Source organism: Calidris pugnax, unplaced genomic scaffold (genome assembly GCF_001431845.1).
Source record: "Calidris pugnax isolate Ruff unplaced genomic scaffold, ASM143184v1 scaffold211, whole genome shotgun sequence".
In the NCBI taxonomy this organism is placed as follows: domain Eukaryota; kingdom Metazoa; phylum Chordata; class Aves; order Charadriiformes; family Scolopacidae; genus Calidris; species Calidris pugnax.
The window spans coordinates 1,359,871-1,387,496 of NW_015091083.1; the positions used below are offsets into that span (position 1 = coordinate 1,359,871).

At 48.2% G+C, this 27,626-nt stretch overlaps 2 protein-coding genes across 2 annotated transcripts in view; both read left to right on the forward strand.

The window, feature by feature from the left end:
- The window catches only part of RNH1 (ribonuclease/angiogenin inhibitor 1), a 12,731-nt gene extending 1,954 nt beyond the window's left edge, over window positions 1-10,777 (forward strand). Inside the window, exons 3-11 of the mRNA XM_014957403.1 lie at window positions 2,441-2,546; window positions 4,224-4,394; window positions 6,022-6,192; window positions 6,311-6,481; window positions 7,274-7,444; window positions 7,931-8,101; window positions 8,345-8,515; window positions 9,365-9,535; window positions 9,959-10,777. Coding sequence (XP_014812889.1) covers window positions 2,441-2,546; window positions 4,224-4,394; window positions 6,022-6,192; window positions 6,311-6,481; window positions 7,274-7,444; window positions 7,931-8,101; window positions 8,345-8,515; window positions 9,365-9,535; window positions 9,959-10,046 — 1,391 coding nt within the window. The 3' untranslated portion in view covers window positions 10,047-10,777. The remainder of the gene's footprint in view (window positions 1-2,440; window positions 2,547-4,223; window positions 4,395-6,021; window positions 6,193-6,310; window positions 6,482-7,273; window positions 7,445-7,930; window positions 8,102-8,344; window positions 8,516-9,364; window positions 9,536-9,958) is intronic.
- A 7,348-nt stretch (window positions 10,778-18,125) lies between these two features.
- LOC106897046 (synaptotagmin-5-like) lies at window positions 18,126-27,163 on the forward strand. Its single transcript, XM_014957415.1, has 6 exons — window positions 18,126-18,294; window positions 19,340-19,455; window positions 21,301-21,693; window positions 23,647-23,766; window positions 24,871-24,982; window positions 26,759-27,163. Exons 1-6 carry the CDS (start codon window positions 18,126-18,128, stop codon window positions 27,058-27,060), a joined length of 1,212 nt encoding a protein of 403 aa, XP_014812901.1. The 3' UTR covers window positions 27,061-27,163.
- Window positions 27,164-27,626: the final 463 nt, after the last annotated feature.

The following is a 27,626-nucleotide window of genomic DNA, read 5'->3' on the forward strand; positions in this document are numbered from 1 at the left end:
AAGGGATTCTCCCTCAGCGGGCAGAAAAGTGCAGAGTTTGGGAGGGGAAAGGGGGGAACGAAACTTTTTTTTTTGGGTCTGAGAGAGTTAAAACAGAGCGGGGGAAAAAAAAACCAAAACATAATACAGTGAGCAAACTCGGGAGGTGACTTTTTTTTTTGGTCTGAGAGAGTTAGAGTGGGGGAAAAAAAACCCCAAAACATAATACAGTGAGCAAACACTCGGGAGGTGTTTGCTAAATTATGTAATGGGTGTCCTTTGAGCTGTTCTCTCGTTTTTTTTCCACTGCTTTTTTTTTTTGGTGGGGAGGGGTCAGCGGGGATTTTTAACGCCACGTGAGTCACGCGTGGGGGCTGTGACGCCAACCCACTGAGGACGTGGCCCGTGACTTCCATTGGCGCTTTGATTTGGGTTTGAAAAGGGAGAGAGGCCGAGTGTGGACATGAGCTCTGCTAAGGCTACGTTCGCTTTCCTTAGTGTGTTTTAATTTAAGAGTATATGCTCAGCACCTCCCTCCTCTCCTGGCTCTTCCTCTCCCCACGTGGGTGAGGCGTTTCTTGTGGATCTCCCTTATGAGGGAAGGCTGAAAGAGCTCGGACTTTTGTCTGGAGAAGAGAAGGCTGAGGGGAGACCTTATTAATGCTTATAAGTATCTAAAGGACAGTTTGAGGGAGGATGGGGCTGGACTCTTTACAGTGGTTCCCAGGGATACGATTAGGGTGAACAGGCGCAAGCTGGAACATAAGAAGTTCCACTCAAATATGAGGAAAAACTTCTTTATGGTGAGGGTGACAGAGCCCTGGAACAGGCTGCCCAGGGAAGTTGTGGAGTCCCCTTCTCTGGAGATTTTTCAAGACCCGTCTGGATACAGTCCTGAATAACCTGCTCTGGGCAATCCTGCTTTGTCAGGGGAGTTGGACTAGATGATCTCTAGAAGGTCCCTTCCAACTCCAACAATTCTGTGAAACCTGATGTGTGCTCTGGTACCAGACTCGCCTCTGAAAAGCCTAGTTTTGGACACCCTTGATTTTATGGTGGAAGGAGGTGGTTGAGATGGGAAAGTGACAAATTGCAGTCAGTAACGCCTGGTGGATTTTTTTTACCATTCACATTCCAATGTGATAGCTCAAGAGATTTTTTTTTTTTTTTTTTTTCTCTTCCCCGCTATCTAATTCCTCAATGTGAAATGGATGCAGATGTGTGGAATGAATTCATCTGGGATTTAGAAACACCATTTTCTTTGTGTACCTACCCAGAAGAGCCCTGGAACAGGCTGCCCAGGGAAGTTGTGGAGTCCCCTTCTCTGGAGATTTTTCAAGACCCGTCTGGATACAGTCCTGAATAACCTGCTCTGGGCAATCCTGCTTTGTCAGGGGAGTTGGACTAGATGATCTCTAGAAGGTCCCTTCCAACTCCAACAATTCTGTGAAACCTGATGTGTGCTCTGGTACCAGACTCGCCTCTGAAAAGCCTAGTTTTGGACACCCTTGATTTTATGGTGGAAGGAGGTGGTTGAGATGGGAAAGTGACAAATTGCAGTCAGTAACGCCTGGTGGATTTTTTTTACCATTCACATTCCAATGTGATAGCTCAAGAGTTTTTTTTTTTTTTTTTTTTTAACAAATACCCAGTAGTCTGAGTCACATCAGCAAAGCCAAGGCACTGACACTGCATTTTGTCACCTACTGGAGCACTGCCTTTAATACTGTCCCGTGTAGACTCAGCCTAGAGCTCAGCTATTGGCTTTGGTGTATTTTTGTGCACATTTCTCTGGACATCATTTCAGAAATGCAGTTTGACTGCAGAGCAAAAAAATTCCTGCTTATCAGTTTCTCTGTACATGGCCTTCCCCAACCAGAGTGACCTTTCTAAGCTTGGATATCAAATCGTGGAGGAACGCTTCTCCCATCTGCCTAGGTTCCACCTCTCATGCACAGCTGCGTGGTCAGCAGGATTTTTAATCTGAGCCCAGTCAGTTCTCATGCTCGCTTTCCTCATTCACCCTCATTCTCTCAAAAATACCCTAATTTTAAATATAGCCGGAGGTCCCACAACTAGTCAGGTGTGCCACACTGGTGCCACTCAGCAGCTGCGTGGCTCAGTAGTGTGACAGTGAGAGAGAGTAGCACCAGTGCCTCTAAAAAGCTCCCTTGGAGAGGGAAGAGGAGCATCCTACTGTCTCACAAGCAGCCTTCAGATAACAAGCTGTTGCCATATCTCTCCAAGATGCATGTGCTTTTGCCTCTTGGAGGAGGTCCTTGCTGAATCCCAGACAAAACCCCTCCAGTACTGCTGGCTCATGCTGTTGCTTGCAGCAGGCTGGTGTTGGAAAAACAGTCTGTCCTCTTTGCACAGTGTAACTCATGTCTGAGAGCGGGGGGATTTCAGCCAATGAAAAATATAACAGTTTGATTATATTATTACTGTTTTTAATTTTCAGGTCTTATCTCAACTGTCAAAATGGAGCTTGACATCCAGTGTGAGGAGATGAGCCCATCTAGATGGGCTGAACTTCTGTCCACCATGAAATCCTGCAAGACCATCAGGTAGTAATAAGTTGCATATCATCTCTTCTAAGTAAGAGCTATTGTGTTTCTCTCCTGTGTTTTTGAGCTGCAGAACTGTTGACCTGTGGCTTAGAAATTGCACAGTAACAGGAATGATTCTACCTATTTTTATCCAGAAAGATAATTTAAAGGCGGAACCCCCCTTTGCAAAGTTTTTTTTTCAACTATGCGTAGCATCCTTTGGTATGAGGTAATGCTGCCCTTGTTCTATGGCGTGCCACAGAACTCAACTAGGTGATGTGGTTATCTAAATATTTGACCACCGTTTTGGTAATTCTGTCTTTTTCTTTCTCCTTCAAGAGAGGGAAGACATCTCTCTGTGCTCATTAGGTTGCACGCTGTCTGGGCTGCAGGTCAGATGCTGTCAAGTAACTGTTACTTAATAGTCATGCACAAGCCACATGCCATCGGTTTTTAATTCTTCACTTGGCCTTCAAAAGTACCTGCCTTGTGTGTTGAGCAAACCAGCGTGAGGGAACCGTCTCCTGGAGTGTAAGCTGTAGGACAGGGTTCAGAAGACTTGCTTCTGCACTCTTCCCCCTTTTCTGGTTGCGAATTCACACCCCATGCGCTGGTATCGTCCTGCTCGGGCTGGAGAGGATGGGCCACATCAAGGCAGCGATGGCTTGGAGGAGGTCAGGCAGGTTGAAGGGGACTTGCTTTTGTTTTGCCGAGGAGTTTTTTGCAGGCAAGCTTTGTGGGCCTGACTGTAATTTCCCAAGGTCTGCCTTGGGTGGCAGAAGGATGGTTGTTTCCTGGGCAGAGGCTGGGCTGCTCAAGACAGAGCGGATGAGAGTGGCTGAACATGATCCCATTGGCAGCCAAGTTTTCTTGCCAGAGGGAGGGAAGGAGAAGCCTACTAGAGCCTCAGTTTTCATAGTGTTGCCTAAGGAGAAATGACCATGCAACTTTTGGCAGTCCTGGCTGTGGCTATGCCTGGGGCTGGGGCCGTAGGGTTCTTCATGACACCTTCTTTTTACCCCATGTCTTTTCTGCCTCCCTGTACACCTCCCTGCCTGTCCTGGGCTCCCGATCCTTTCCTTGGCTCTCCTTCCAATTCAGCTCCCTCCAAACCGCCAGAAAAATGCTGATGTCCAGTGGGAGAAGCCAGTGCCACACTGCAAACTCACAGTTCTTGTACTGAGAGTGGCGCTGGAGAGAGACAGTGCAGACCAACGTGAGTCACCTACGTGAAACCAAACTGCTGATGGGTGTCTCTGGCGCTGGCTGAAGACCCAGCTTGGCTGGTCTCAGTGCAGAACCAGTCTGACAGCCTCTAAGCTGGCCTCTGGTTACACGTGGCTTCGCACACCAGGTAGTTTGTTACTATCAGTGTTTAAATATAGGTGCATCTTCCAGCTGAAGCCCTGCCGAGGGGGGTGACTTGAGTCACGTGCCCTCTTCTGCGCAGCACGGAGGAGGTCCGTGGCTTGGGGCACTGCTCTCCAGCCCTTCCTGTACCACAGCCCTACAGAGGCAGCATGTCTTGGTTTGGGCCATGCATCACCCAATAGGCCACGCACATACTTACAAAGGCATCCCAGGGACTGCAGAGGAGTAAATCACCCACTAAGCCTTCCCAGGGAATGCTGCTCCAGCCAGGGAGAACAGAGCGACCCTGAGGACTAAAGTGCTTCTTCTCTCCTTCTCTTTCAGGCTGGATGACTGCAATCTCTCCAGCAGTAGCTGTGAGGATCTCTCCTCCATCATCAATATGAATCCGTCCCTCACAGAGCTGAAGCTGAACAACAATGAACTGGGAGATGAAGGCATTGAATACCTGTGTAAAGGGCTGCTGATGCCAAGCTGTAGCCTACAGAAGTTATGGTAAAGCCCCGTTGATTGTCTTGCTCTGACATGCTTGCAGTCTGCTGCAGGTGAAAGCAAGAGGTAAACTGGTATATGGTGGTAGTAAGAGCCGTGCTGATGCATCTCAGCAGTTACCTAGGTCAGATGGTTGGAAAACCCCAGAAGTTTTTGTCTAAGTGGTATATTTATTGGAAGACTCCAGATCATCACTCTGCCTTCCTTTGCCTTCCAGCACCGAGGGAAGGACAGGTAGAGCTTTCCCAGCCAAATGCTCTTTTCAGAGGGCTCTTCTGCCAGTTATAAGCACAGCATTTAGCGTCTGGTCCAGTTTGCTTGCTCTTTTCTCTAGGAAACAGGCAAAAGGGTATTCTCATGAGCCTTGGAATTTCAAGAGCTGTCAGTCTTTCTGCACTCTACCAGACTGCCTCTGCCGCAAGCCTTGTCTTCTCAGTTGGGCAGGGCCAGTTCAAGTCGAGACAATGTGTTTTTTAGAAGCACCAGCACCACATTATAGCGTTAGTGGGCTTCCCTTGGCAACCATGGTGCAGGAGCTTTTGTCAGAGTCAGTGGCTGCTGCCCCTGCTCCTCAGTGACCCTCAAAGAGATGCTATCTTCTTTGACCCTCGTGTCTTCTGTAGGGTACTAGAGTCTTCTGGCTCCTGAGGTGGGTCTAGGATCTTCATGATGCTACCTTGTAAAAATCTTCTGCCTTTTAGATCAGATATGCCTGCTTCAAAGTCCCCTCATTGCTCCCTGTAATGAGGACTCACTGACAAATAGAGGAAATGTTGACTGTAAAGCTCAGCAAACTGCAACTCTCTGATGGGCCTTCAAGAAATAACTGTGATACTCTGTACTGGGAGACTAACAAGTAATTTTTCAGAGAGTTTGTCTTAAGCTTCAGGCTTCTCCAGATGCTCAAGTAACAACCTGGATTAGGTTGTTTTAATTCTGTAGAAACATAATTGTCCGTGTTGGGGATTCTGGTAAGGTGCCTTAGGGAATAAAAGAGCAGCCGTACCCAAGCCAAACTTAGTATCACCATGGACACCACCTCTCTGTGGCTGAAAAGCCTTGTCTGATAGCTCTAAACACCCAATAGCAATATCAGTGTGGTTCCTATGCTACTTCTCCCAGCCTGAGTGCTGAAGGATCAGCTTCATAGATCCTTCTTGTAGTATACCATTAAACTTCTAAACGATATTGAGGGATTTAAGCCACGTTGGATGAGATTTTTACTTTTAGCTACTCTGGATCACATTTCCAGAGGGGTGAAGAAATCATAAAATGCCATTGCTTTATCTCTGGGATAAGCCTCATGATGATTAGAACACTTCTATAAAGCAGTTAGGGTGCTACTTGATGTATGGTGGATCCTTCTTCTGCTCGAGGTGCTATATGAGCTGAAGGAAGCGTGGGAGCTATTGATTGTGCTGCAGTTATAATACTAGCTGGTAAAATATTTGGCAGGCCTGTAAAATAGCAGTACTTACCTGGACATACTGCTTTCTAGAGCGTTACACACTGCCAGTGCCATGGTGTCCTTTCCAAGCTCAAACCTCAGCAATTGCACCTCTCTGAGAAGAGCCTCTGTAATTCTGGGGGTGTGTTTCCCTCCCTCACCCCAGTTACCTCTCTCCTTCAGGCTGCAGAACTGCAATCTGACGAGTGCCAGCTGCGAGACTCTCCGCTCCGTCCTCAGCGCACAGCCGTCCCTGACAGAGCTGCACGTAGGTGATAACAAACTGGGAACTGCTGGAGTGAAGGTGCTGTGTCAAGGGATGATGAACCCCAACTGTAAGCTGCAGAAGCTGCAGTAAGTAGTCACTGGGCTTTTTTGGTGATCAGACAGATTTTGCCACAGCTGATGTTTGCAGGTGGCGGGACGTGGTGATGATGGTTGTTTTTCCCTTGGACTTCTTTTCCTCTTGCAGGCTGGAGTATTGTGAACTCACAGCTGATATTGTGGAACCTCTTAATGCTGCTCTGCAAAGCAAGCCCACCCTGAAGGAGCTCAGCCTGAGTAACAACACGCTGGGAGATACAGCTGTAAAGCAGCTGTGCTGGGGACTGGTGGAGGCAAGCTGCAACCTAGAGTTATTACAGTAAGGAAGAGCTGGTTATCTCTAACTGTACCTAGTCCTGCTGCTAGTCATACCATCCGTAAGACAGGAAAAGTTATTGTCAGGAATGCTTGACATTTAGGCCAGATTTTTTGTGAGCTCAGATTTCTGTAACTGGAAACTGCAAGGAAATATTTGAGGCTTTTAGTTTTGGGGTTTTTTGACCTTTTTTGTAGCATGTCATTCTGAGCTCACTCTTATGCCTGTTGGTTCAGTGTGAGCATGTACCCCAGGTTAAACCTGTGATTACAAGGAGTGACTGCTCGCCAGTGTCCGAGAGCAGGGGTGCCATCACCCTCAGTGGCTCCAGTTCTTACCCCTGAATTACCAGCCAGTTGAGTATATTTATTCAGATCCCTCTTTTGCTTCAAAACAGAGGTGCTGGATTTGGCCTCGTATCTGGGATAAAGCCCCTGAAGGGATTTAGGGGAGAAGTACGGCTCATTTTATCTTGCCCCTAAACTTCAGCAGGGGTTGTCTGCCAGGGACTCACTGTGTGATACAGCCGAAAGCTGCTCTTAAAAAGGACAGTCAATGTAAAGGGGGGCTTTGGCAAACACATCCTTGCATTAATCCCTGCAGCCTCTGGTGTTGCCTGACCCAGAGCCCCTCTGGGATACCTGTATCATCTGTGAGCCTTATGGGGTCTAGCAATGCCTGGCTGAGCAGCAAGAAACCAGCCCACAGCCCCTTCTCTTTCTGAACTGGGGGTGTTGGGGTGTATCTAACACAGCAGGGCTGGGGCAGCAACTCCAACTGTGTTTTTTTCTGCAGCCTGGAGAACTGTGGCATAACCAGCGATAGCTGTCGGGAGATCAGTGCTGTTCTCAGTAACAAGTCGTCGCTGCTAGATCTCTCCGTGGGGGATAACAAGATTGGGGACTCTGGTCTGGCTCTGCTGTGCCAAGGGCTGATGCATCCGAACTGCAAAATCCAGAAGCTATGGTAAGGGGAGGCAGAGGTTCCTCCAATCCCTCTTGCAGCCTCTGAGCTGCTGCTGGTTTGCTCCTACGTGGAAGGCGTCTGAGTTACACCCCCTAGTGAAGCAAGAAGGTCTCTGCTGCAAATCAGCTGCTTCTCAGAACTGGGTGGAGGACACCATGAACAAGCAGGGCGGCACTGAAGTCGCTTAGATCAAATTCTGGGGAGAGGGTGGATGGAAATTTGTGATGGCGTTGTCTTGGCTTCCGGTTGAGTTATCTTTCTACTAGAATTGCATATTCCTATTTATTTTTTGTGGTACAAGCAGAGCTTTTGGTGCAATGGATGGAAAGTAGGGAGAAAGCTGTGTGGTGTGATGCATAGATGGGTTTTCTAAAGGGTAGAAGAAGATGAGATGATGTAACCAGAAATTCAGAATACTAAAATAGGACTCTGTTTTCTAATCTAAGTCATTCTTGGGGGGAAATAATATTTTGTTCTTCCCTGCAGGTTATGGGACTGTGATCTCACAAGTGCTAGCTGTAAAGACCTCTCCAGACTCATCAGTACAAAAGAGACCCTCACAGAGATCAGTCTGATAGACAATAACCTGAGAGACTCGGGGATGGAAATGCTGTGTCAGGCGCTCAAGGACCCCAAATCTAAACTCCAGGAGCTATGGTGAGCTGCTGTCAAGTTACACGTACCCACTGCCTTTGTAACTTTCTGAGACAGACATCCCAAATGTAAAGAGTGGGAAAGGTGCTGCTTAGAGAGGACTGAGCAGATTGAGAGGAGTGCAGTGATTGCGGGAAGGCTTTGGTTCCTCAGTCTGGGCTCCTGTAAAGCAAATGTAAAAAAGTGAACGGTACCTGATACTCTCTAGATCCTCCATCTAGACCTCTTGTCACTTTTGCCTTGCAGGGTTAGGGAGTGCGGGCTCACAACTGCTTGCTGCAAGGCTGTCAGCTCCACTCTCAGCGTGAACAAGCACTTGAAAGTACTGCACATTGGCGAGAACAAGTTGGGAGATGCAGGTGTTGAACTCATGTGTGAAGGGCTGCTGCACCCCAACTGCAACATCCAGTCCCTATGGTAAGGTGCACTCTCGGAAGTCATCTTCGCTCTTGCTGTCTCTCTTTCTTCCAAGAATGGCATGCAGAGAGAGGGAGATAGCAATACACGGTAGCATGGTATGGTTTTTTTGCTCACATGAAACAGTTCACACCACAAATCCATGTTTAATCAACTAGCAAGTAAACAGAAGCCACGAGTACTTCCATATATCCTGTCACTCATGGTCTCTTGCAAGTACAGGCTGTTGCCCATACGACGGTGCATTCATAGCTGTCCACAGGCACTTTCCCGGGTGCAGAACTGAAAGTTCATGGTGCAGCTTACCTTCAGGATCTAAAGTAGCATAGGGAGGCTGGAAGCCGTGCTCTAGTGCCTGACACAGTGAGTGAGTTCAGCAGATGAGTCATGGGAGATATCAGTAAGACTTGAAGTCTCTGCCCAGAAAGCTGTGTTTGCTGACCAGTTAAAGCTGCTTGGTTCTCAGCTGAGAGGCCCCCGTTGCCCTTTTTAGATAGATGGTTGCAAGTCTCAAGTAAAATCTTTAGAGATGATTTATGATCAGTTTAAACCAAGAAGAAGATTGTGCGTGATGTTGATGTCAGGAATATCTTCTTATGGTTCCTTCTCCACCTGTAGCCACACACCATGAAGCTTTAGGGAGGGCTTTTAGGTGTTCAGCAGTCAGCAGAAGGATGGCTGTCTCTGTGGGAAGACCATGGACCAGCCCCTGCTGTTATCTCAGATGTGACAGCCTAATGGGGACCTCTGGTCTGTGCTAGGGATGCCTGCACCTGCTTCCCCCCCAAATGTGGGCTGGTCTCTGGAGCTATTGCTCACTGCACTGGCCTCTGCCTCCTCTCCCTGCAGGCTGGGTAACTGCGATCTCACGGCAGCCTGCTGTGCAACCCTGGCCACCGTCATGGCTACCAAGCAGTGCCTTACCGAGCTGGACCTCAGCTACAACTCTCTGGAAGATGAAGGCATCCGGAAGATCTGTGAAGCCTTGAGGAATCCCAGCTGCAATGTGCAGCAGTTAATGTGAGAGATGTTTCTGGTCTTGCTTGCGTTCCCCCTGGGAGGTTGTGAGCTCCAGTGAGCTGGGGGGCTGCGGGGAGGGGGCTGTGAGCACTGGCTGGGAATTGCACCTGAAGGCAACTGGTCACCTAAGGGGAGGGTTCAGACACCATCTTCATGTTGGAAAACACTCCTTGTCCCCTTCCAAGCAATGTGACCACAGTGCATTGGTCTGCTTTGGTCCATAGGGCCCAAGAGCAAGGACATGGTGTGCTGGGGAGGGAGTAATAGGGTCTTATGTTGTCAGGCATGTTTCTGTTGGGCCAAACTCTCCAACCTAGACAGTTTCTGTTATATGGTCTTCCCATACCAGCGATTTGTGTGTCTTTCTCTTTCCTTAATGGGAGGATGCTCACTAATCCAGCCTGCCTTTTTGTTTGGGTGTAGTTTGTATGACATTTTCTGGAGTTCTGAAGTGGATGATGAGCTGAGAGCCCTGGAAGAGTCCAAGCCTGAAGTGAAGATCATTTCATGAGTGGTGACTGCCTGCAGAACAACGTCAAAGCAACGTCCTCTTCTTAATCTGAACTGTTTAATACATAATTAACTTAATAGAGAATTTGCTTGTACCAAAAACATTTGTGGATTCCCCGAGTGGGTGTCTGGGGAGCTGATCAACCTTCTGTGCGTCTCTGGATGTTCTAACACTGAGGCTCGTGAAAGCGTTGTACATTTTCACTGCAGCATTACTATCCTTGAAATAAACAAATACTGGGCATCTTCTAGAAGTGGGTCTTTACCCTCTAGGAGCTCTTTAATCCTATAATCCCTTCTAATGCGTTAGTCAGGCTTTAAAGAGAGCTCCTTTCCAAAGGCAGGAGACAAACTACCTGCTGTATTATTGGGGTGGTGCTTTCACCAGGTCTCTGGGGAAGGCTTTCCAAATAAACAAATGTGTTTTTTTCTTATCTAAAATGGAGCTCTCCCCTGCCTTTCCCTAGAAGAGTTCTTGGAAAAGCAGTGGTGGCCAAGGCACTAGAGAAGAAAGAAAGAAAGAAAGGAGTGGCTGTTCAGCTACGTAACTTCAAAATTGGTGTCCCTTGAAAAGTGATTTTCCTACGAACAAAAGATGCTGTGTGCATTTCTGCTAGTACAGGAAGTGATTAAATGGTTTGATATGTTTGCTCTGGCAAGAGTGGTTCTACAGGAATTTTATTAAAATCTGTTTGAAAATAAATGCTTCATTTTTCTACTTGTAAAAAGAAACATAAGATATATCTGTGTATTTATCCTTTAAGACCAGTCCATCACTTCTGAACTACAATATACTAATACCTTGTTTTATGTGTTTGCTCTTGGTAAGTTCCTAGCTGAAGCATATCAGGAAAAGATCTTATTCAAGGCCTTAGGTGGACAGCAAGCCTAGAAGATGTTCTCCTGGTTTCAGGGGATGCTGACTGGGTTTTCTTGCCCAGTCAGAGTTTTAATAAACCTTGCTCCATGAGAAAATGCAGCTGTTGCACACCTAAAACATGAAAGAACGAATGTAGTTTTAAAAATGTAGGAGGCAAGTCTGGCATCACTGTGGGGTGGCCTCGCAAGAGGACCAGAAAAAACCTGCTCCCCGACATCTCTCTTCTTGAAGCAGTCACTTGCAGATCCCACCTGGGCAGCGAAGTTAAAGGTGTCCTCCAGGCTTTGGTTTGTGATGCTCACATGTTCATCTCATAGAGGCTGTAACTGGCTTTTCTTTGACTTTTAAGGAAAGCTTTGACCTAAACAGTTTCTATTGTAGCCTTCACAAATCTCAAATGGTGCCCGAGAAGTATCTTACTTGTACTTGAGGCAGGTGTGAAGGATGGGATTTGGTTTTTTCTCAACACACGTCTCTCTTGAAGCTGTCCAAAATGCTATAAAAACATTCCTTTTTGCTTCAAGAGCTATTTGGTCTTCTCTATTGGGGGCAGAATCAGTCCTTGTGTTTAGAAACCTACCTGTCCCGAGGGCTCTTAAATTGGCTTTTTACATCTATGGTTTCTCCTGGAATTGGCATGCACGGGCTCATTTTAAGTGGGGGCAGAAGATAGGGCTGGAGAGGGGCAAGAGGTCTTGAAGGGGGAACCACAAAAATCCGGCATCTGGCTGGGTGTAAAGCCAGCACTATAAAAATTAAGCAAATATTAGAAGTGGATTTCTGAAAGTAGCTGGTGTGCTAGGCAGAAGAGGATGTCTGAGAAGGAAGCGGAGGTGCTCCTGGGCTGCTCCCAAAGCAGGTTGTGGTCATGTGGGTTGAAGGTGAGATAGTTTGCAGGCAAATCCTCCTGGGGCCCCACCTGGCCAGCAGGATGGGCTGAGAGCTGCGTCCACCAAAGTCAAACTAGCCAGCACCTGTGCATCTACAGATCGTGTTCCCCGCAGCATCCTCTGTGCTGGCTACCCAGGGGGTGGCACTCTCCCCTTGTGCTGCAGGGCAGGACACTGCTGCTGCTGGCCTCCGGCGCTGCCATGGCTGGAAAATGTCTCTTTTTCCTCTGCTGCAGGCTGAGGAGCACTGAGGTGGGTCTGCCACTGTGGCCCCACTGCAGGCATTCAGCCTCTGATGGCACGCTCCCACCCGGGTATAAACCCCACGCCTGCCTTTGTCCCTGGAGCGGTTTTGCATTCCCTGCTAAAACACAAATACAGTTTGGAAAAAACCTCTGCAGCATACGCAGCTTGCCCAGTTACCAGTTCTAGCCAGAAAACCCGCAGGAGCCATATTCTGCCACCTCAATGGGCTCGGAGCATCTCAGACTGGGCCAGCCCAGCAGAGCTCTGCAGGACCACCCAGGATGGGGAGGAACCTGTGCACTCAGACCATGTGCTGTGCTCCAGGACAACACGAAGCCTTGTGCTTGGCTCTAAAAATCAGATATCCTGAGATCCAGCAGAAAGCCTCTGTAGCAAGAGACACTTGTGTTCATAAATAAGATTCAAGCAGGGATTTATATTCCTAAAAACTCATCTGTTTTTATTAATCTATTAGCTGGTCCAACTCACTTCCCTGACGAGCCTTGTCACAGCCGTCAATTTGGGAGAGTTTCAAGGCAGAGAAGTGTGCTCCTGCATTTTAGACGTGTGGGTCTTTTCCATTTTAACCTAAAAGGAGTAGGCAGTAATTGAGTCGCAAGCCTTTTATATGGACTACATATTAGGCTGGCAGTCAAAGTCTGGCTCATACCAAGTTCACTGCACTCAGCAGCTCCTGGGATGTCACAGCCACGTTCTACTTCTCAGCCAGGGCAAAGGGTTGGACCTGCTGTGCCAGTGGTTTGCAAAGAACAACTTTCTACTAGGAAGGGTTGAGTTTCACCTAGTATAATGAAGCTTGAAGATAAAATTATGCAGCCACAACACAAGGTTAAGAAATCCATGTATGACTTTCAGTTTTCAGCAAATACTAGAAGCTTAAAAACATGCCCCTTGAAATCAAATAGCAGAGAAATTAAATGCAGCTAGAGTGGGCTTGTATTTCAGAGCTCAGTAATAGCAACAGTGCTTAAAGTGTATTAAAACTTCAGGTTTCTGCTAATAGTTTAGGATTCTGCAATAAACTTAGTTTTTCACTCATCGCAGCATATGATCTCGAGCAGGGAGGTCACAGTGTCCCAGTTAACCTTGCCAAAAGCAGCTAAGCAAACATCACTGGCCTTGTAAACAGGTTATACCCCAACTAAACCTGCTACTTGCTTTGGGAGAGTGTCATGTCACAGCTGTCCTGACACCCCTGTTGCTACCTGGGCTTTTTGGGAAGCAGGCCCAGCATAGCACGGCCCCAGGCACCAGCTCCAAATAATACAGATACTAAACAGTAATTTCAGTGCTCCAGCTGAATCTGAAAGGGGAAATCAAGCCAACCGTGCTTGAAGAGTTAACCACAGCTCCCCCTTTCTTTGAAAACAGTGCTTGCCATCTAAGTCACTCCCAATCCTCTGCTAAAATAGTCTGGAAAGGAGTTACATCTTGCCTGAATTCCCCTTTTGCACATAAAATTATGATTTTTCATTATCCTTTCCAACATATCTCTTTCCTTCTGCATGCCTAGTTCCACAGTCACCCCTTCCTTCCCAGCACCTCCTTTTATTTCACCTCTTTTACCAATGGAGAAAACCCCCCCCAAAAAAGTAATGGGCAAAGTCCCTCTCGCGACAGGGCAAGCAGCATTTTGACAAACTTTACCCACTTCCCTACTCACAGCTGCAAACGAACCACAGACATCTATCTTGCATTTCTCCTCCTGGGGCACAGCATCCCAGCCCCTTCCTTTCTCACTTCTCCCACTTGTCTGGCACCCACGCCACAAATGCCAGCCAGTCACACGCACTCCCAGGCTGGCAAGGACTTAAAAAATTGACAGCTTTATGAGTATATGAGATCAGTCCTGCCTCTCTCAGCCAAAGCCAGCAGCATCCACCAAGGGAGGAAACACAGCCCCTGGCAGAAGGAAGAGACATGGTGGGTCAGATGCCTGCATGGATGATAAGCCTTTCCAAGCTAGAGGGCAAATTGGTGGGGCACGTGGGATTCGGGACAGTGTAGCTGGGGGGATGGAAACTTTAGGCTGTGACATAATATTGGCTGGTTATCTCATTTGCAATTAAAGGCAGGTATGCAGTGAGATAGGTGAACTGTCGGCAGTTCCTCAAGCCCTTGAAGATGTTCCAGAGCGGACACTCAAAAAAAAATCTGAAGTTGGGCTGCCCTGCCTTCAGGCTGGCAGACAATAGTCCATAATATTTGCAGAGGGAAATAAAGCTGTTGTTTGCACATGCACCCTGCAAGCAACTCATGCAAATCCTCCGGTGCTGCTCGCTGTCTCCTACCTCACTGGTAAGCATCGCATCCCAAGAACCACAAGGTGTCCTCAGGACAGCGCACAGATCCCAAGTACCCTGCAATCCAGCACCTCCCACCCTGACTTACTTCTTCACACTGTACCTATTGGTTTTGTATCATTGCACCTTAAGTATTGGTTTTGCCTTGTTTCACACTTCACTTAGATGCTTAGTTCAGACCATAATTATGCTTTGCAGATGGTTAAAGAACCTCTGCTTCTGAGTACAGAAGTACTCCCCAGGCCGTATTGTAATTGTCTAGGAAACACTGCCTGCCTGCCATGACTTCTAGGTGTAGCTTTGCTAATTGAGCTCCTCGTAGCTGGGTAGATGCATCGCCTCATCTCTAACGTGCAGTAACCGCAAATCAAGTAGTGAGGCTGCACTTGGGGATAATTAGAATATAAAGCACCAGAGAGTTTTCTCCATGGCACCTCCTCCAAAGAGGGAAAAAAAAAAGACTGTTTTGTTCATCCCTGACTGCAGTGGGGAGCTGCTGCTTTCTTCCCAACAGGCTCCCAGCGGATCCATTCCCCCTTCCGTGACACAGCATGCAGAGCAAATTGAAATTAGACACGCTACGTGGCAAGCAGTCATGTCTCCTAACTACAACAGGATCAAAGGTAGCTATAATCCCAACAAGGTGGGTTAGACTCAGCTAATGAATGCTCTGGGGAAGAAATCTGGCCAGATTTGGATGGCTTGATAGAGAGCAAGCACAGCTCTCAAGGCTGGAGACACAGATTGGGACTGATCCAACTCTTCTCAGGGAAAATCACTGAAGCCCAGGTGGGGTCAGGAATGAAAACCAGATGAGAGAGGAAGGAAAGCACTGGAGGATGGTGTTCTACCTTCTTTCTCACCTCCCTCCACAGTTCTTGGCCCTGTAATCTCCATGTAATTTAGCACTGCCTTCTGGAAGAGAGAACCACTCTTGCTTTTCAGATGGCTTGTTGCTTCTAAAGTGAAGCCTCTTTGAGGCATCTTTAGGCTCCTGGATTTTATGCTTGGCAGCCCTGGAAGGGCATGGGATGGCATTGGCACAGCTGAGACTATGGATCTAGCTCCAGTAGTGTGTGCAAAGATTTCCCATTCACTGCTGGCTACATCAAGCTACAACAGCTCCAGCCCCAACATCCACATACTTGCCAACAAAGAGAGCTCCTATTGCTTCGTATGGAGAAAGGAGAGTTAAAAGAACTGTGTAGCAAAAGCAGCCTAAAATACATACATACTCTTATCCCCCAGATTTATCCTGTGTTTTTTATGGGCTTGCAGAGCTGTGAGGACTTCACGTACCGGTATGGATTGGTTTCACCAAGAGCAGCAAGGGGTTATAAGTGCTCTCCTATAAGCATCTAGAAGCTCAACCTTCTGCTTTACGTCCTTTCCAGTGCCTACGGGGCATCTCCTGGGAACTGCAAGGGAGCTCGTTGTGGAGAAGCTCTCACTGTGACCCCAATGGCTGGATTTTCCAAGCAGGCAACCAAAACACCAGTCCTCTGCAGTTTTGCTGGAGTTAATTAAGCAGCAGCTGCTCCACCACATTGTTCCCCACGTACGCCCTGTTCTGAGCTGGCTTGGTCAATATTGGCTCCTGTCTTACTGAGCAGGGTGGTAACTTGTTTTTCTAGTACAGCAAAGTAATCACTTACCACGTCGGTGGCAGCATGGTGTGTGAATGCTCTCAGAGGGTTCTGAAGGACCTACTTTTACACTGTTTCTGAAGGTATGAATTTTGTTTAAATTGCCCAGTGTTGAGTCAGGCACGTGGGAGGAGCTGGGAAGGGGATCCTCGTGGTTTTGTAGGGAAATACAATGATGTCCCCAGCCTGCAGGACCCTAGCAGGGCTGTTGGTGCTCTAGTAGGGCAGCTGAGCTCCTCCTGGGGTTGCCTCTCATGGGGCTGCTTTTAGATGGGGGCTTGGGAAAAGAGCAGGGTGAGATGTTTTCTGCTGCTGGTGGAGTTGGAAATGTGTGTGTGTGGGAGTGCCTGGTCTGCTGTAGGCTGTCATTCACAGGACAGGGGATGAGTGGCAGCCCGGTTTAGACGACTGGGCCATGGGGAGGACAGGGAGATGCACATGCAGTGTCAAGCCTGCCCTGCCCCTGCTGTGTGACAGCAGAGAAGTTGCTCACGTTAGTGCATTAGTCTGGCTCGTTGGCAATGCTGAGGCAGCAGCATTTGCTTTGTCTTTAAGCATCTCTCTTTATGCCAGACCCATTGCAAGGGGAAGCTGACTTCAGCCAAGGACCCTGAGTGCTGGGCTAGGTGTGATGGTCACAGGGGGGTTCAGCTCCACTGTGTGCTCTTATTTAAATATCTGCTATGTCCTTCAGTTCTTAAAAGTAACTTCTCTCAGGTGAATGACAGCTAATTAACAAGTTTGTTTGAAAAATCCCACACAGAACTCGGTGATGATTAACAACATCAGGAGGCTTTTCTAGGACAAGCCAGTCAGTGCTTGGGTCTCCTGTCCCTCCCTTGCTCACTCATGCCCTTACAGGGGAGCAGGCAAGACTCCTCTGCCTTCACGAAGTTATTGCAGGAGGACATCAGGGTCTAGTTGGTAACACCAAGGTGTCCTTGCCTCACAGATTCTCCTGTCCTCATGAGAGCCCACTCTGCACCATCAGAAAAGCGCTGTTCCCCTCTCTGACACAACAGTACCCTTGGCTCAATTACTATTTCCCTTCCCCAAGGCAGACATCCAATACTTCAAACCCAACAAGCCATATCCAGTGAACCAGACAGACTTGGCCCTTGGTAGTAAAATCTCATGGTTTCAGGGAAGAGCAGGATAAGGCTCAGGGAAAGGGAATGCATTTGGGAAGAGATCTGGAGCAGTTTCTGTAGGAGAAATGGCTGGCGAGGACTACCCAGCATGAGAAAGGTTGGCTGAGGGACAAGAGAAACGTCTGTCATCAGGACTGTCTGGAGACAATGAACTGGAGAATGGCTTTCTGCTGTTCTCTTTCCAGTTCAGCATCTAAGCAACAACAAACTAAACCATCATGTGAGAAATCAGCTAACTAAAGGAACTGGTTCTTGTGTTGGGTGGGAGAACTTCTTGGTAGAGGATACTGTGGAAGCTAGCATCTGACAACACTTAAAAAGGCAATTGGATGAATAAATAGAAATAAAAAAAAATCCACTGAGGCTTATCAGAAGCAAGTGAGGCCCTTAGCTGCATTAGCTGCATACTGGAGGAAGATGGAGGAATGTTGTGGGGGAAAGTATCATTGGGTGCTTACCCCAGTCTTATGCTGTCCCCGAGCATCTGCTGTCAGGCATTGTCAGAAGGCAATAAGCAGAAGAGCAAGTAACCAGGAGGCAGCCAGCAGTTGTGAAGTAGTGACACATGGAGGGGAAGGAAGCAGGCTGAAAAAAATTTGTGAGAAAATCACAGGTGCATCACATTTCTAGTGGCCTTTCATCTGGGAAGACCATAAGCTGCTTTGTGAATTGCTCCGGACAAAAGCAGGGCAATCCAGCAGATGCCTGTCTGTGTGGCAATGACGAGAGCAGACTGTGATAATGTGATACTGATCCTGTGAGCACAAGCCATTAAAATAACATTACTGATGTGTCCTTATGAGGGCAACAGGACTAATTCTGGATGAGTCTGAGCTGCAGCTCACCTGTGAATACAGACCTTTCCTGCTTGGCTAGTGCAATGTGGAGGGGTAATACTAGCAATGCTGAGCCCTTCCTTCTCTCTCTCTCAGAGGAGCAAGACATGATACAGAAGAGGTCTGTCATGCTCGACTTGCACAGCTTACAGATGCCCTTTTCCAACACCTGGAAGTATGGGATCTTGGCACTAGCCATCCTCTTGCTCCTGGTGGCCCTAACCATCTTAACTTGCCAGATATGTCAGCTCCAGAAACGCAACAGGACTAGAAAAAGTAAGTTTTGGGCAACTGTGCTCAGCAAACACCGTCAGCCTGTGTTTCTGCTAACCTTTCCTCTCAACAAGCATCTTCCACTCTGGACCAAACACAGGAGCTAAGCAATGTCCTCAGTTTTTATGCTTCCAGCTGCCACCATTTCTGTCATAGTCACTCTGTGGCAAGCTGCATGTCCAAGATGTCCATTACCTGATTCGAAACAGGTAAGAGAGCAGGTTCCTTTTGTTTAAATGAAATTGGCTCTGTGTGCATGAAGACAAGAGGTGGGAAACTGGGGCAGGTAACCTCTCCTGGTTGTTACTTGCAAGGGGAAGAAACGAGGCACATGTTACAGGATCCCCTAAACATGTCCTGCTCATACAGTCATTGCAGCCTTGCTACAAGCCAGATTCTTCTTCACCAGGCCAGACACATAAGCACAGCTTCCTCTGTCCTACTTCTCTTGTCCAGAAGCATCAGGTCTGAGTGCCATCTGAGCACAGCTTGCTAACTGTTCCAAAATGCATTTATTGCAAGCAGGTCACAAGGCTGTCCCAGAAAGTCTAAATCATGTGGTATTCACACCAGGTGGTCAGTGTCAGCACCCGCATGACAGCAATTAACACTGGACCCTTCCACAGATCCACTAACAAGGTCTTACTGGTGACACCACTGTCCCTGCAGGAAGAGAGGTTGAGTGAGGCCACAGGGTCCACCGTCCTTCTATCCAAGACCAAAGTGCTGGGGGAAGAAACACTTCTCACTGAACTGGGATCTTTCCCAGCTGGACTAACCCTTCCCTCTATGCACCAACTAAAGCAAATTTAAGTGTAAAACTGTCTGACAGCAATGTCTTCATCCACTGCACTAATTTTTGGGGTACACTAGCTAAACATTCTGCTTTCCAGAGGGAGGATTCCCAGTGATTTTTAAACTCAGGGCCCTCTAAAGGCTTTCACAAAGTACCACATAAAAATCCCACTCCAAGACTCTCATCATCATTGCCAAACGTCATCATCTCCAAGCTGGATAGCACTTACTCAGCTTTTCTTTATTCCCACAGAGAAGAGATGCCCCAGCCGAGGCTGGGTTAGAATGAAGGCAGTGAATGGCATTTGGAGGAAGAAAACACCAGCTCTTCTGCATGACACTACCAAGCAGAGCAATGCAGATATCAAGGCAAGTACACTGATGCTAGGGCCAATTCAAGAGCCATCCTCATTTTCAGAAACCCCCCAGGGTCAAGAGGTAGACTGACTGACAGTCCAGTAGAAAGCAAGACCCAAAAACCTGTGGCAAGAAAACACAGAAAGAGAGAGAGAGACAGACTCTGGCTGAAAGGGAGGGAGAGACAAAGTATAATAGAATAGAATAATCTATATAAAATAAAATATTGCTCTTTCACTTAAAGAGAAACTCTTTTTCTGTGGCAGCAGAGCCACACGTCTACTCATCCCTGTTTCCCTGACAGGACTAGGCAGTCAGATACACACAACAGGGAAGGGGGGAGCACAGCACTGATGCATCAGGTCAGCAGCCAGCCCCACTGCCGTGATTTTACAGGTACTTTAGCCCACCCACAGCACCTGTGCACTCAGTTCCCATCCTCCATTGCCACCCCCAGCCTCCCAGCAGGTACTAGAGGTAGCCTGGGCAGGTTCTGGATGGCAAATTCAGATTTTGACTGCTCATAAACAGGGCTGCTGGGAAGCCTCAGCTCTTCAGGCTGCAAGCAGAACACAGCAGACCGGTATGGCAGTGTGCCATGGGGACCTTTGCTACTGTCCCCAGGTGCCTTAAGGAGAGTGGCAGAGCTTACGAAGCCCATTGCTGAGGGAAGTGAAAACACAGGAGGAGCAATTCCTGGGGAAACTCTTGCAAAAACTCCCCTCTCACTTGATCAAAAGCTGGACTTCTACTTGCTTCTCCTTTATCCATCTCTTTTTTTTTTTTTTTTTTTTTTCTGAAAAAGAAGCAATTGCGAGCCTTTCCCACCCCCTCTCCCTTCCCCATGACCGAAGACATCCAGTTTACCTCTCCACCTCCAGCCCACATCTCCGTTACTGGATGCGGTTTCCAGTGAAATGAATTCCTCAAGTTCCTGGTGACCTTCCTGCAGCTGGCCGAGCTCGCTGAGAGAGCAGGAAGCCCAGGCACGCAGCACCGTGACGGGGGGAGAGAGGAGCCAGCACCAGAATACCACTGGCAGCTGCTAAGGGCAAAATGGCTATTAGAAGGTTGCAGCTGCTCCTCTCTAATTAAGAGAAGAGCCAATGCCAGCAAGAAAAGCAGGGTGAGGGAGGGCCAGGGAGGGGGAAGGCTGAAAGGCAGCCTGTCCTGCATGACCAGGGGCGAGCAAAGCAGCTGCTTTGGTGTGGTTGCCTTCCCCCTGGCAGCACAGCTGTTGGGCTCTGCTGTGCCTTTCACCCACGGTCCAGCCCGAGCTTATGGGGGGGTCCCGAAGGAGGCCAGGCTCCTTCCAGCTCTCTCTTCCTCGTGAGCTGAACCAGGGCTAGGCATCTTTGTCAGGAAGTGTAGTGACAGGAAAAGGGGTAATGGTTTTAAATTGGAATAGGGGAGATTTAGATTAGATATTAGGAAGAAATTCTTTACTGTGAGGGTGGTGAGACACTGGAACAGGTTGCCCAGAGAAGTTGTGGATGCCCCATCCCTGGAAGTGTTCAAGGCCACGCTGGATGGGGCTTTGAGCAACCTGGTCTAGTGGAGGTGTCCCTGTCCATGGCAGGGGGGTTGGAACCTGATGATCTTTGAGGTCCCTTCCAACCCAAACCATTCTATGATTTGAGCTGTGCCAGAGAGCTGATGTGCCAGGAGAGGGGAGTGTGTGGGGTGCTGGTGGTACCACACAAGCCCTGATGGGCCCTTTGGCTCTACTGCAAAAGCACCAGGTCTAAACACACCTTCTTCTTTTCTTACTGTTGTAGAAACAGGAGGGGAGTTCAACACTACCAGACTATAAAAGACTCATATCTCTCTTTTCATCTTGTCCTCATTTTTTCTTAGGTGGAGGAGTTACAAGCTGAGCTGGGTGAGCCGTCTACCTGCCTCATCTCCTCCTCCAGTAGGACTGAGGACCTCAGCAGCATGAGCAGTGATTTGGGGCCCCTGCCTGGCTCCCAGGGAACACTGAAGTTCTCTCTCCTCTACTGCAAAGAGCGATGTGAGCTGCTTTTGACTGGGCTGGAGGCCTGGGGGCTGCCTAGGCATGGGTGTGCTGAGTCCGCCATCCGGGTCCGACTGCTGAGGCAGGTCCCATCACACATCCCTGGGCTCCAGTGCGTGGTCCAGGAGTGGCAAAGTCAGGTGGTGAAGAACTGCAGCAGTCCAGCCTTTGGGGACCACTTTGTCTTTTCCCTGCAGGATGCTGAGGTGGAGAAGAGCACCCTGAAGTTGGAGGTGAGACAGGGCACTAGCTCAGTAGACATTAAGAAGAGTGCCTCGACCAGAGGAGATATGTGTAATGGCTTCTGGAGATATCTCCTTCTCTTACCCCGTTAAGGAACATAGAGGGAGCTAGTCACCAGGTTCTCTCAGGGTACAGCCAGCCAGGTCCTTTGGCAACACAAGACCAATTTTCCGATTACCAGCAGCAGCAGCCAGAAGTGTGAGAAAGTCTAGAGCCCCTAAAACACTTTCACTTTCAAAGGGGTGCCCTACTAATTTCTTGGGTGTTTTATTTTGGGGCTCTGCAGTATTTATGTAGGGGGGAAATTGATTTCCCTGAAATCTGTGTTTCCTGGTGCTCTGTGTTGTCCTGTCCTTCGCCACAGGCACTCCCCATGGAAATGTGCTTGGATGCACCATCCTGCAGCAGGAGAAACTGGGGGCTGGGGTAAATGAATGGCCCTGCAGTGAGTGAGCCGAGGGCTATCACACAGTGCAGGGAGAGCAGAGCTAGCTCTAATGGTGACAACATGGTGAGCAGAAGCAGCCTAGAGCTACTGTTAGCCTCTTTTCCCTAATTCTTTGTTACTCTTGCTTGACTGCTTATGAGTTGTCTCATTTAAAGCTAGTTTGGGTCTAGTTGCAGATGTAACACTGCAGATGTACCTGTGGATGCCCAGGGGTTTTAACAGATAGCAACCTCGGCAACAGATAGCTGTCAGACCTTCTCTAGGCTGCGATGGATTTGAAATGTATGCTGAGGGGACATCAGTGAAGACATTACTGGTGAAACCCAGAGCAGACGGGTCATTTCCCAACCAACTATTCCCTGCGAATGATCTTCAGACACCACAAGCCAGCACTAAGAAAGGGCATGAAGCTGAAGTCTTTGTACTTAGAACCCTCTGCCACATTACACCATGGTGCCCAAGACCTCAGCTGGAGGCAGAGGGAAGGGGATCACCCAGAAATATGGAGTTGCACCAACAGCAGGATAAAGATAAATCAGTAGTGTGAGCTGGTACAAACTCACCAGTCTCGAAGTGTTAGCTAGAGGTGTAATCAGCCAGGGTTAGTGGCTTTCCCAGGTGCATGTAATCCTTAAATGGTCTCTGGCAGGTTTCGCTCCCTCCCAGGCACAGCCAGCAATAGCTATTTCAAAAGACATCAGTGGACTAGGTGGCTTGTAGGTCTGAACCTGGATGGTGGTTCCCAAATGTTGCTACAGACAAGTGTGCAGTTGCACATTACTTCAAAGCCCCTTTAGTTTGACCATTAGGTGTTGCTGTTTCTGCAAGCAGCAAAGCCAGGGAGCTTCGGCCAGACGTGGGAGATGGCCGCATCCTGGAGAAACAGCTGTGGAGGAGGGACACAAAGAAGAGGCTGAAGCCATGTGTGAGCACGTGTAGTGACAGCCCCAAGCTGCCATGAAGCAAGTGTGGGCAGCTGGCAGGGGACATGCCCTTGTGCAAGGGGATTCCAGCACCCTCCTGGCAGGGAGCAAACCTTGCATGGAGCAAGGGCAGGACTCAGCAAGATCAGAGGGGCCATGACCTCCACACATGTCCTGTGGGACAGGACAGGCTTCACACAGCCTGTTCAAGCTGGTCTGAGAAAGGGGACAGGGCAAGGTAATGCCACTTGATGCTACAGTAGGCAGATATTCAAGAGTAGTAGGGTGTTAGCAGAGGTGGAAGCATAGCAGAAGAGATTTTTCAGGTGATACCACTGAAATAAAGCATCTGCATTTTACTCCTTGGCATGGGCCTTCTTTGCTGTCATGACAGCCCAATCCTGACACCCCAAAAAGCCCATGGGTGAGAATGGAAACACATTAAAATAGAATCTAAAGGTAGGAAGCTCCCCTTGAAGGAGGTTCAGGTGTGGACCGTGTGGATGCACTTGTGGCACAGCTCAATCGTGCACCTCACGCCCACGGACACGCTTTTTCTCTCTCTCCCACAGGTTCAACGATTTGACAAATACTCCAGAAATGCTGTGCTGGGGGAAGTCAGGGTCACCCTGAGCGAGCTAAAGGCCTCCCAGAGTTTGGTTTTATGTAAAGAGCTGCAGAAGACTACAAAGGTGATGACTTTATCTCATGGCCTTGCCTTGCATGCCCACGCAGTGGCCAGGGAACTGCATGTCAATACAGCCATCCCTTCATTTTACTAATGAAAAATCCCCACCCCACATCCTTGGGGACCTTCTGTGTAATATACACGGTAGCAGATCCCTTCTGCTCCCAGCACACTTCTCAGGGAGGATCTGCAGGAAGACAGGGCTTTACAGGGATGGAGCTTGAAAATGCATCTTGGAGGTGAGATCTCCGAGGAAAGATGAAAGCATATTGGATTACCAAGCTTATGTTGCAGCACCTTCCCCACCCACAGAGACAAGAGTTCACTGTGCATTACACTGGTGGCCATTTGGTTTGTTTAAAGAGACTAATGGCCCAAAGTGAAGATAAATGATGTGTTCCAATAAGGGACTAATAGCAATTTTAAAATGTTAGAGATGTATTTTAAGTGGTTGCTAATGAGAGTCACGTATTTTATAACAGACAAGTGGCATCTCAAGTCCAGCAACCTGAGAAATTTGTTTGTAAAAGACTTCTACTTATTCCTTATACATGGGAAGTTGATATAAAATGGGAGCAACTTGAATTTAATTCCAGACCTGGCTCTCATAGTACCCTAACATGGTAAAGTCTACAGCCTGTGGGGTTTCCTGTGTCCCTCCAGAAAAAAATACCATGGTGCTGTAAGACTTAGTGTTTAGTACCGTAAAATTGGCACAGATGCATCTGGATGTAGTCTCTTTTGTACTACCTCATGCAGTCATGTGATAGGACTCAAATCCCAGAAGATACTCTTACATCCAGGTTCTCCAGACACAGGAGAACAGGAGCTTTTCCATTCCTGTCTAGGAGAAAGGGAAACTGCCACACTGAACAAATAAAGAGGGGGTGCTAGCAATTGTTAAAAAGTTAAAAAGCTAAAATTCAGTCTCAAGAAAAACACTGAAGGGCAGTATATAGCCAGTATGCTGTGGTGGCCCTTCAGTCTCTGTTGCTGAGGCTTCAAGAGCACACACATGAGCTGCAGGAAGGTTGATGGGTGGCCTTGGTGGCTGCAGAGATTGTTGCACCAGATGTCTGCTTACCACACACCCTTGTGCCTTTCACAGGACATTGTGGGAGAAGTTCTCGTGTCGCTCAAGTGCCTCCCCATCTCTCAGAGGATAGAGGTCGGGCTGCTCAAGGCAAAAACTACATCCCCTGGAAGCACTGCAGAGAAGAGTAAGGGCTTTATATCTGCTATTGTTGCTGCTCCAGTCTTTATTCTGCTTCCTGCTACCTTTATCTTACCCACCCAGAGGGCTGGGGAGGTGATGGAGAGAAAGGCCCCTTGCATGCCCATCGCACCCCAACTGCTGCTGCTGAATCAGACCACGAATCTGTCCAGCCTTGTGACTGTCTCTGACAGAGGACAAAGTAGCATGGAAAGCAGAGAGGCGTAAGTGATACTCCCCCTCTGTACTCACCCTGCCTCTTCCAAGTCACAGCTTAGAGATTTCTTGGGCTGGGGGTGGCTTCTGCGTGTTTAGAAATCCCCAATGGATTTCTCCTCCCTGCATTCTTGCTGTCTCCCGTTTATCCCATGCTACTAACATCAACATCCACAGCACCCTGTGGCAGGGACTGCCACACCAAACTACGCTTCTGTGAAGTCCACACACTTGCGAGGGTTGATCTTGCTGCCTCCATCTGCTGCTCACAAGAAAGTTGCTGCATTGCCATGACCTGATGCACAGTCCCCAGCTCATTTCAGCAAGGTGGCCATCTGATGTTAGATCCCACGAGTTTTGACACAGGAGCTGCTTTTGTTGGCTCATCACACTAATGAAACGCCCAGCTACTTCTCTCAGACAATCCTTTCCACTCCTCTTCCCTCTGTCGCAGGGCTTGAATCCCATTTCTCTGCTCTCCAGAGACCTGAATACCAAACTTCATCACAGTCCTGTTGTCCTCATTATAGAGCCAATTTGGTTTTCCTCTTGAGGTTAGCCTGCGGTGGGGACAGTGCAGAGATGCACACTGCTCCTTGGGGATGTAACCAGAGCATCACTATCATCCTTCAGTCTCCACTGATGAGATGGCCCTCTGAGGCCATGGACACTTGAGAGCAGCATTAGAGATACTCTGCATTGCAGATAAGCTGTAGACAGCTCCCTACCCTGAGAAGGCTGAGGTAGGATGACCTTTTTCTCCTGTAACCCAACATTTGATGCACAACACAACAACGTTTCAAATTTTGGGCCCTTGCCTTATGTGTGTTTCTCCCCTGCACCACCCAACTAGTTGGAGGAACGGAGGCAGGGGAAGATCCAGCCACTTTCCTCCAGTAGTGCTCAGCACACAAGCAGTGAGAAGGTAGGCAGTCCTCTTGCTCGCACTGCAAGCACCAGAAGTGCAGCAGACTTTGAATTCTTGAGCTGGTCTCTTCTGGGCTGAACTCTTCCTGCAGCTTTAAACACTCATAAGATCTTCTCATCTGTACCTCTAAAGCCACTGTTTTCTGTTTCACTAATTAAATACAGGCAAAGGAACTGCAAAGGCTCCTCTCTGTTGTTTCTTTCTGAGCTTTGCTGCAGGTGTTGGATTTAGCATAAGTACTTACAGAGCTGGCAGGAGTAAGTCCTTTCCTCCCTCACCCTGTCTCTACTAACTTCAGAGCTTGTTCCACAACTACAGAGCCTACTCTGAAGTACTTCTTGTTAAATCACGCTCTACAGTTATAGGATGGTGATGTCCTACTAGCTATGTACCTACCAAGGTGTGGTTGCCTCGGCCAAGTGGTCTGAGTTCCAGCAGTACTGAAGCCAGCACAAGCTTTGTTACTAGCTTTGAGAAATGTAGGATCAAGCCTGAATAGTTGCAATATTCAGCTCGAAATCAAAACACAGCCCTTTTCCAGCATGACTACCTTACACTTTATTATGTCTATATTTGAAATGCTCTGAAACAAAGATAAATACCCCAATGTTTCATTTCTCCTTTCTCTTCCCATCCCAGATGTATACGCAAGGATAGATGTTTCCTGGAGACGCCACAAAGAAAAGCACCAGAAGTCCAGGCCACGGGCCCACACGCCACTCATCATCTTCAATGAGACTTTCCTCTTCCACATGCCTGAGCCTCTAGCATGGGACTGTACGGTCCTGGTCTCCATTTATGAAGTGGACTCAGATTCCAGGCATCTCGTTGGACAGGCCACGCTGGGGAAGAGAAGAGCGAAGGAAGCAGCTGAGCACTGGGACCTCATGGTAAAGTCCATCCAGCAGCCTGTAGCTAAATGGCATCCTCTGCTCATTTAGAGGGGAAGGTCTTCTGTAGCAGTTGCATGTGGTGAATCTGTTTTCTGTCATGAAGACAAGACAAGGCAGTGCTCACAGTGGGTATACCTAAGAAAAGACGGATCAGAGCCTGAAATTCATGCTGCCTAAGACAAGAACAGAGGTATCAAACTTTTGCTTTCTCCCACTCCTTGTTGCTGCTTCATCTTTGCTGATCCCACGTGATCTTTATAATAGGAGCAGGGTTCCAGCAGCACCTTGAGCTGGAGGAGGTTTGTACCTATGAAAGAAAGTAGAGCTTTCTCTGCTCACTATGAATAGACAAGAGGAAAAAGGGATGGGAAGGAACAGGAGTCAATGACCCTATTTACAAGATATAAAAGTACTAAAAGGTTAGTTGATTTGCTTAAGCTGAAACAAGAAATGTAACTGGGAGCTTGAATTTCTATTGAGGTCCTTTCCAGCACTTCAGAAAGCCATCACCATTTCTTACCTAGTAATGTCCCAGGCTGGGCTTATTAGGACTTTCAAGTTTGTTACCACCAGAGTGAAAACAGAGCCCCTGGGGCTATTGGAGTGAAGCTCTG

Coding starts and splice junctions, on each gene's coding strand:
- LOC106897046 (XM_014957415.1), top strand. CDS start 18,126: ATGATACAGAAGAGGTCTGTCATGCTCGACTTGCACAGCTTACAGATG. Junction 21,694..23,646: donor AGAGCACCCTGAAGTTGGAG/GTGAGACAGGGC, acceptor TCTCTCCCACAG/GTTCAACGATTTGACAAATA. Junction 24,983..26,758: donor TGGAAGCACTGCAGAGAAGA/GTAAGGGCTTTA, acceptor TTCCCATCCCAG/ATGTATACGCAAGGATAGAT.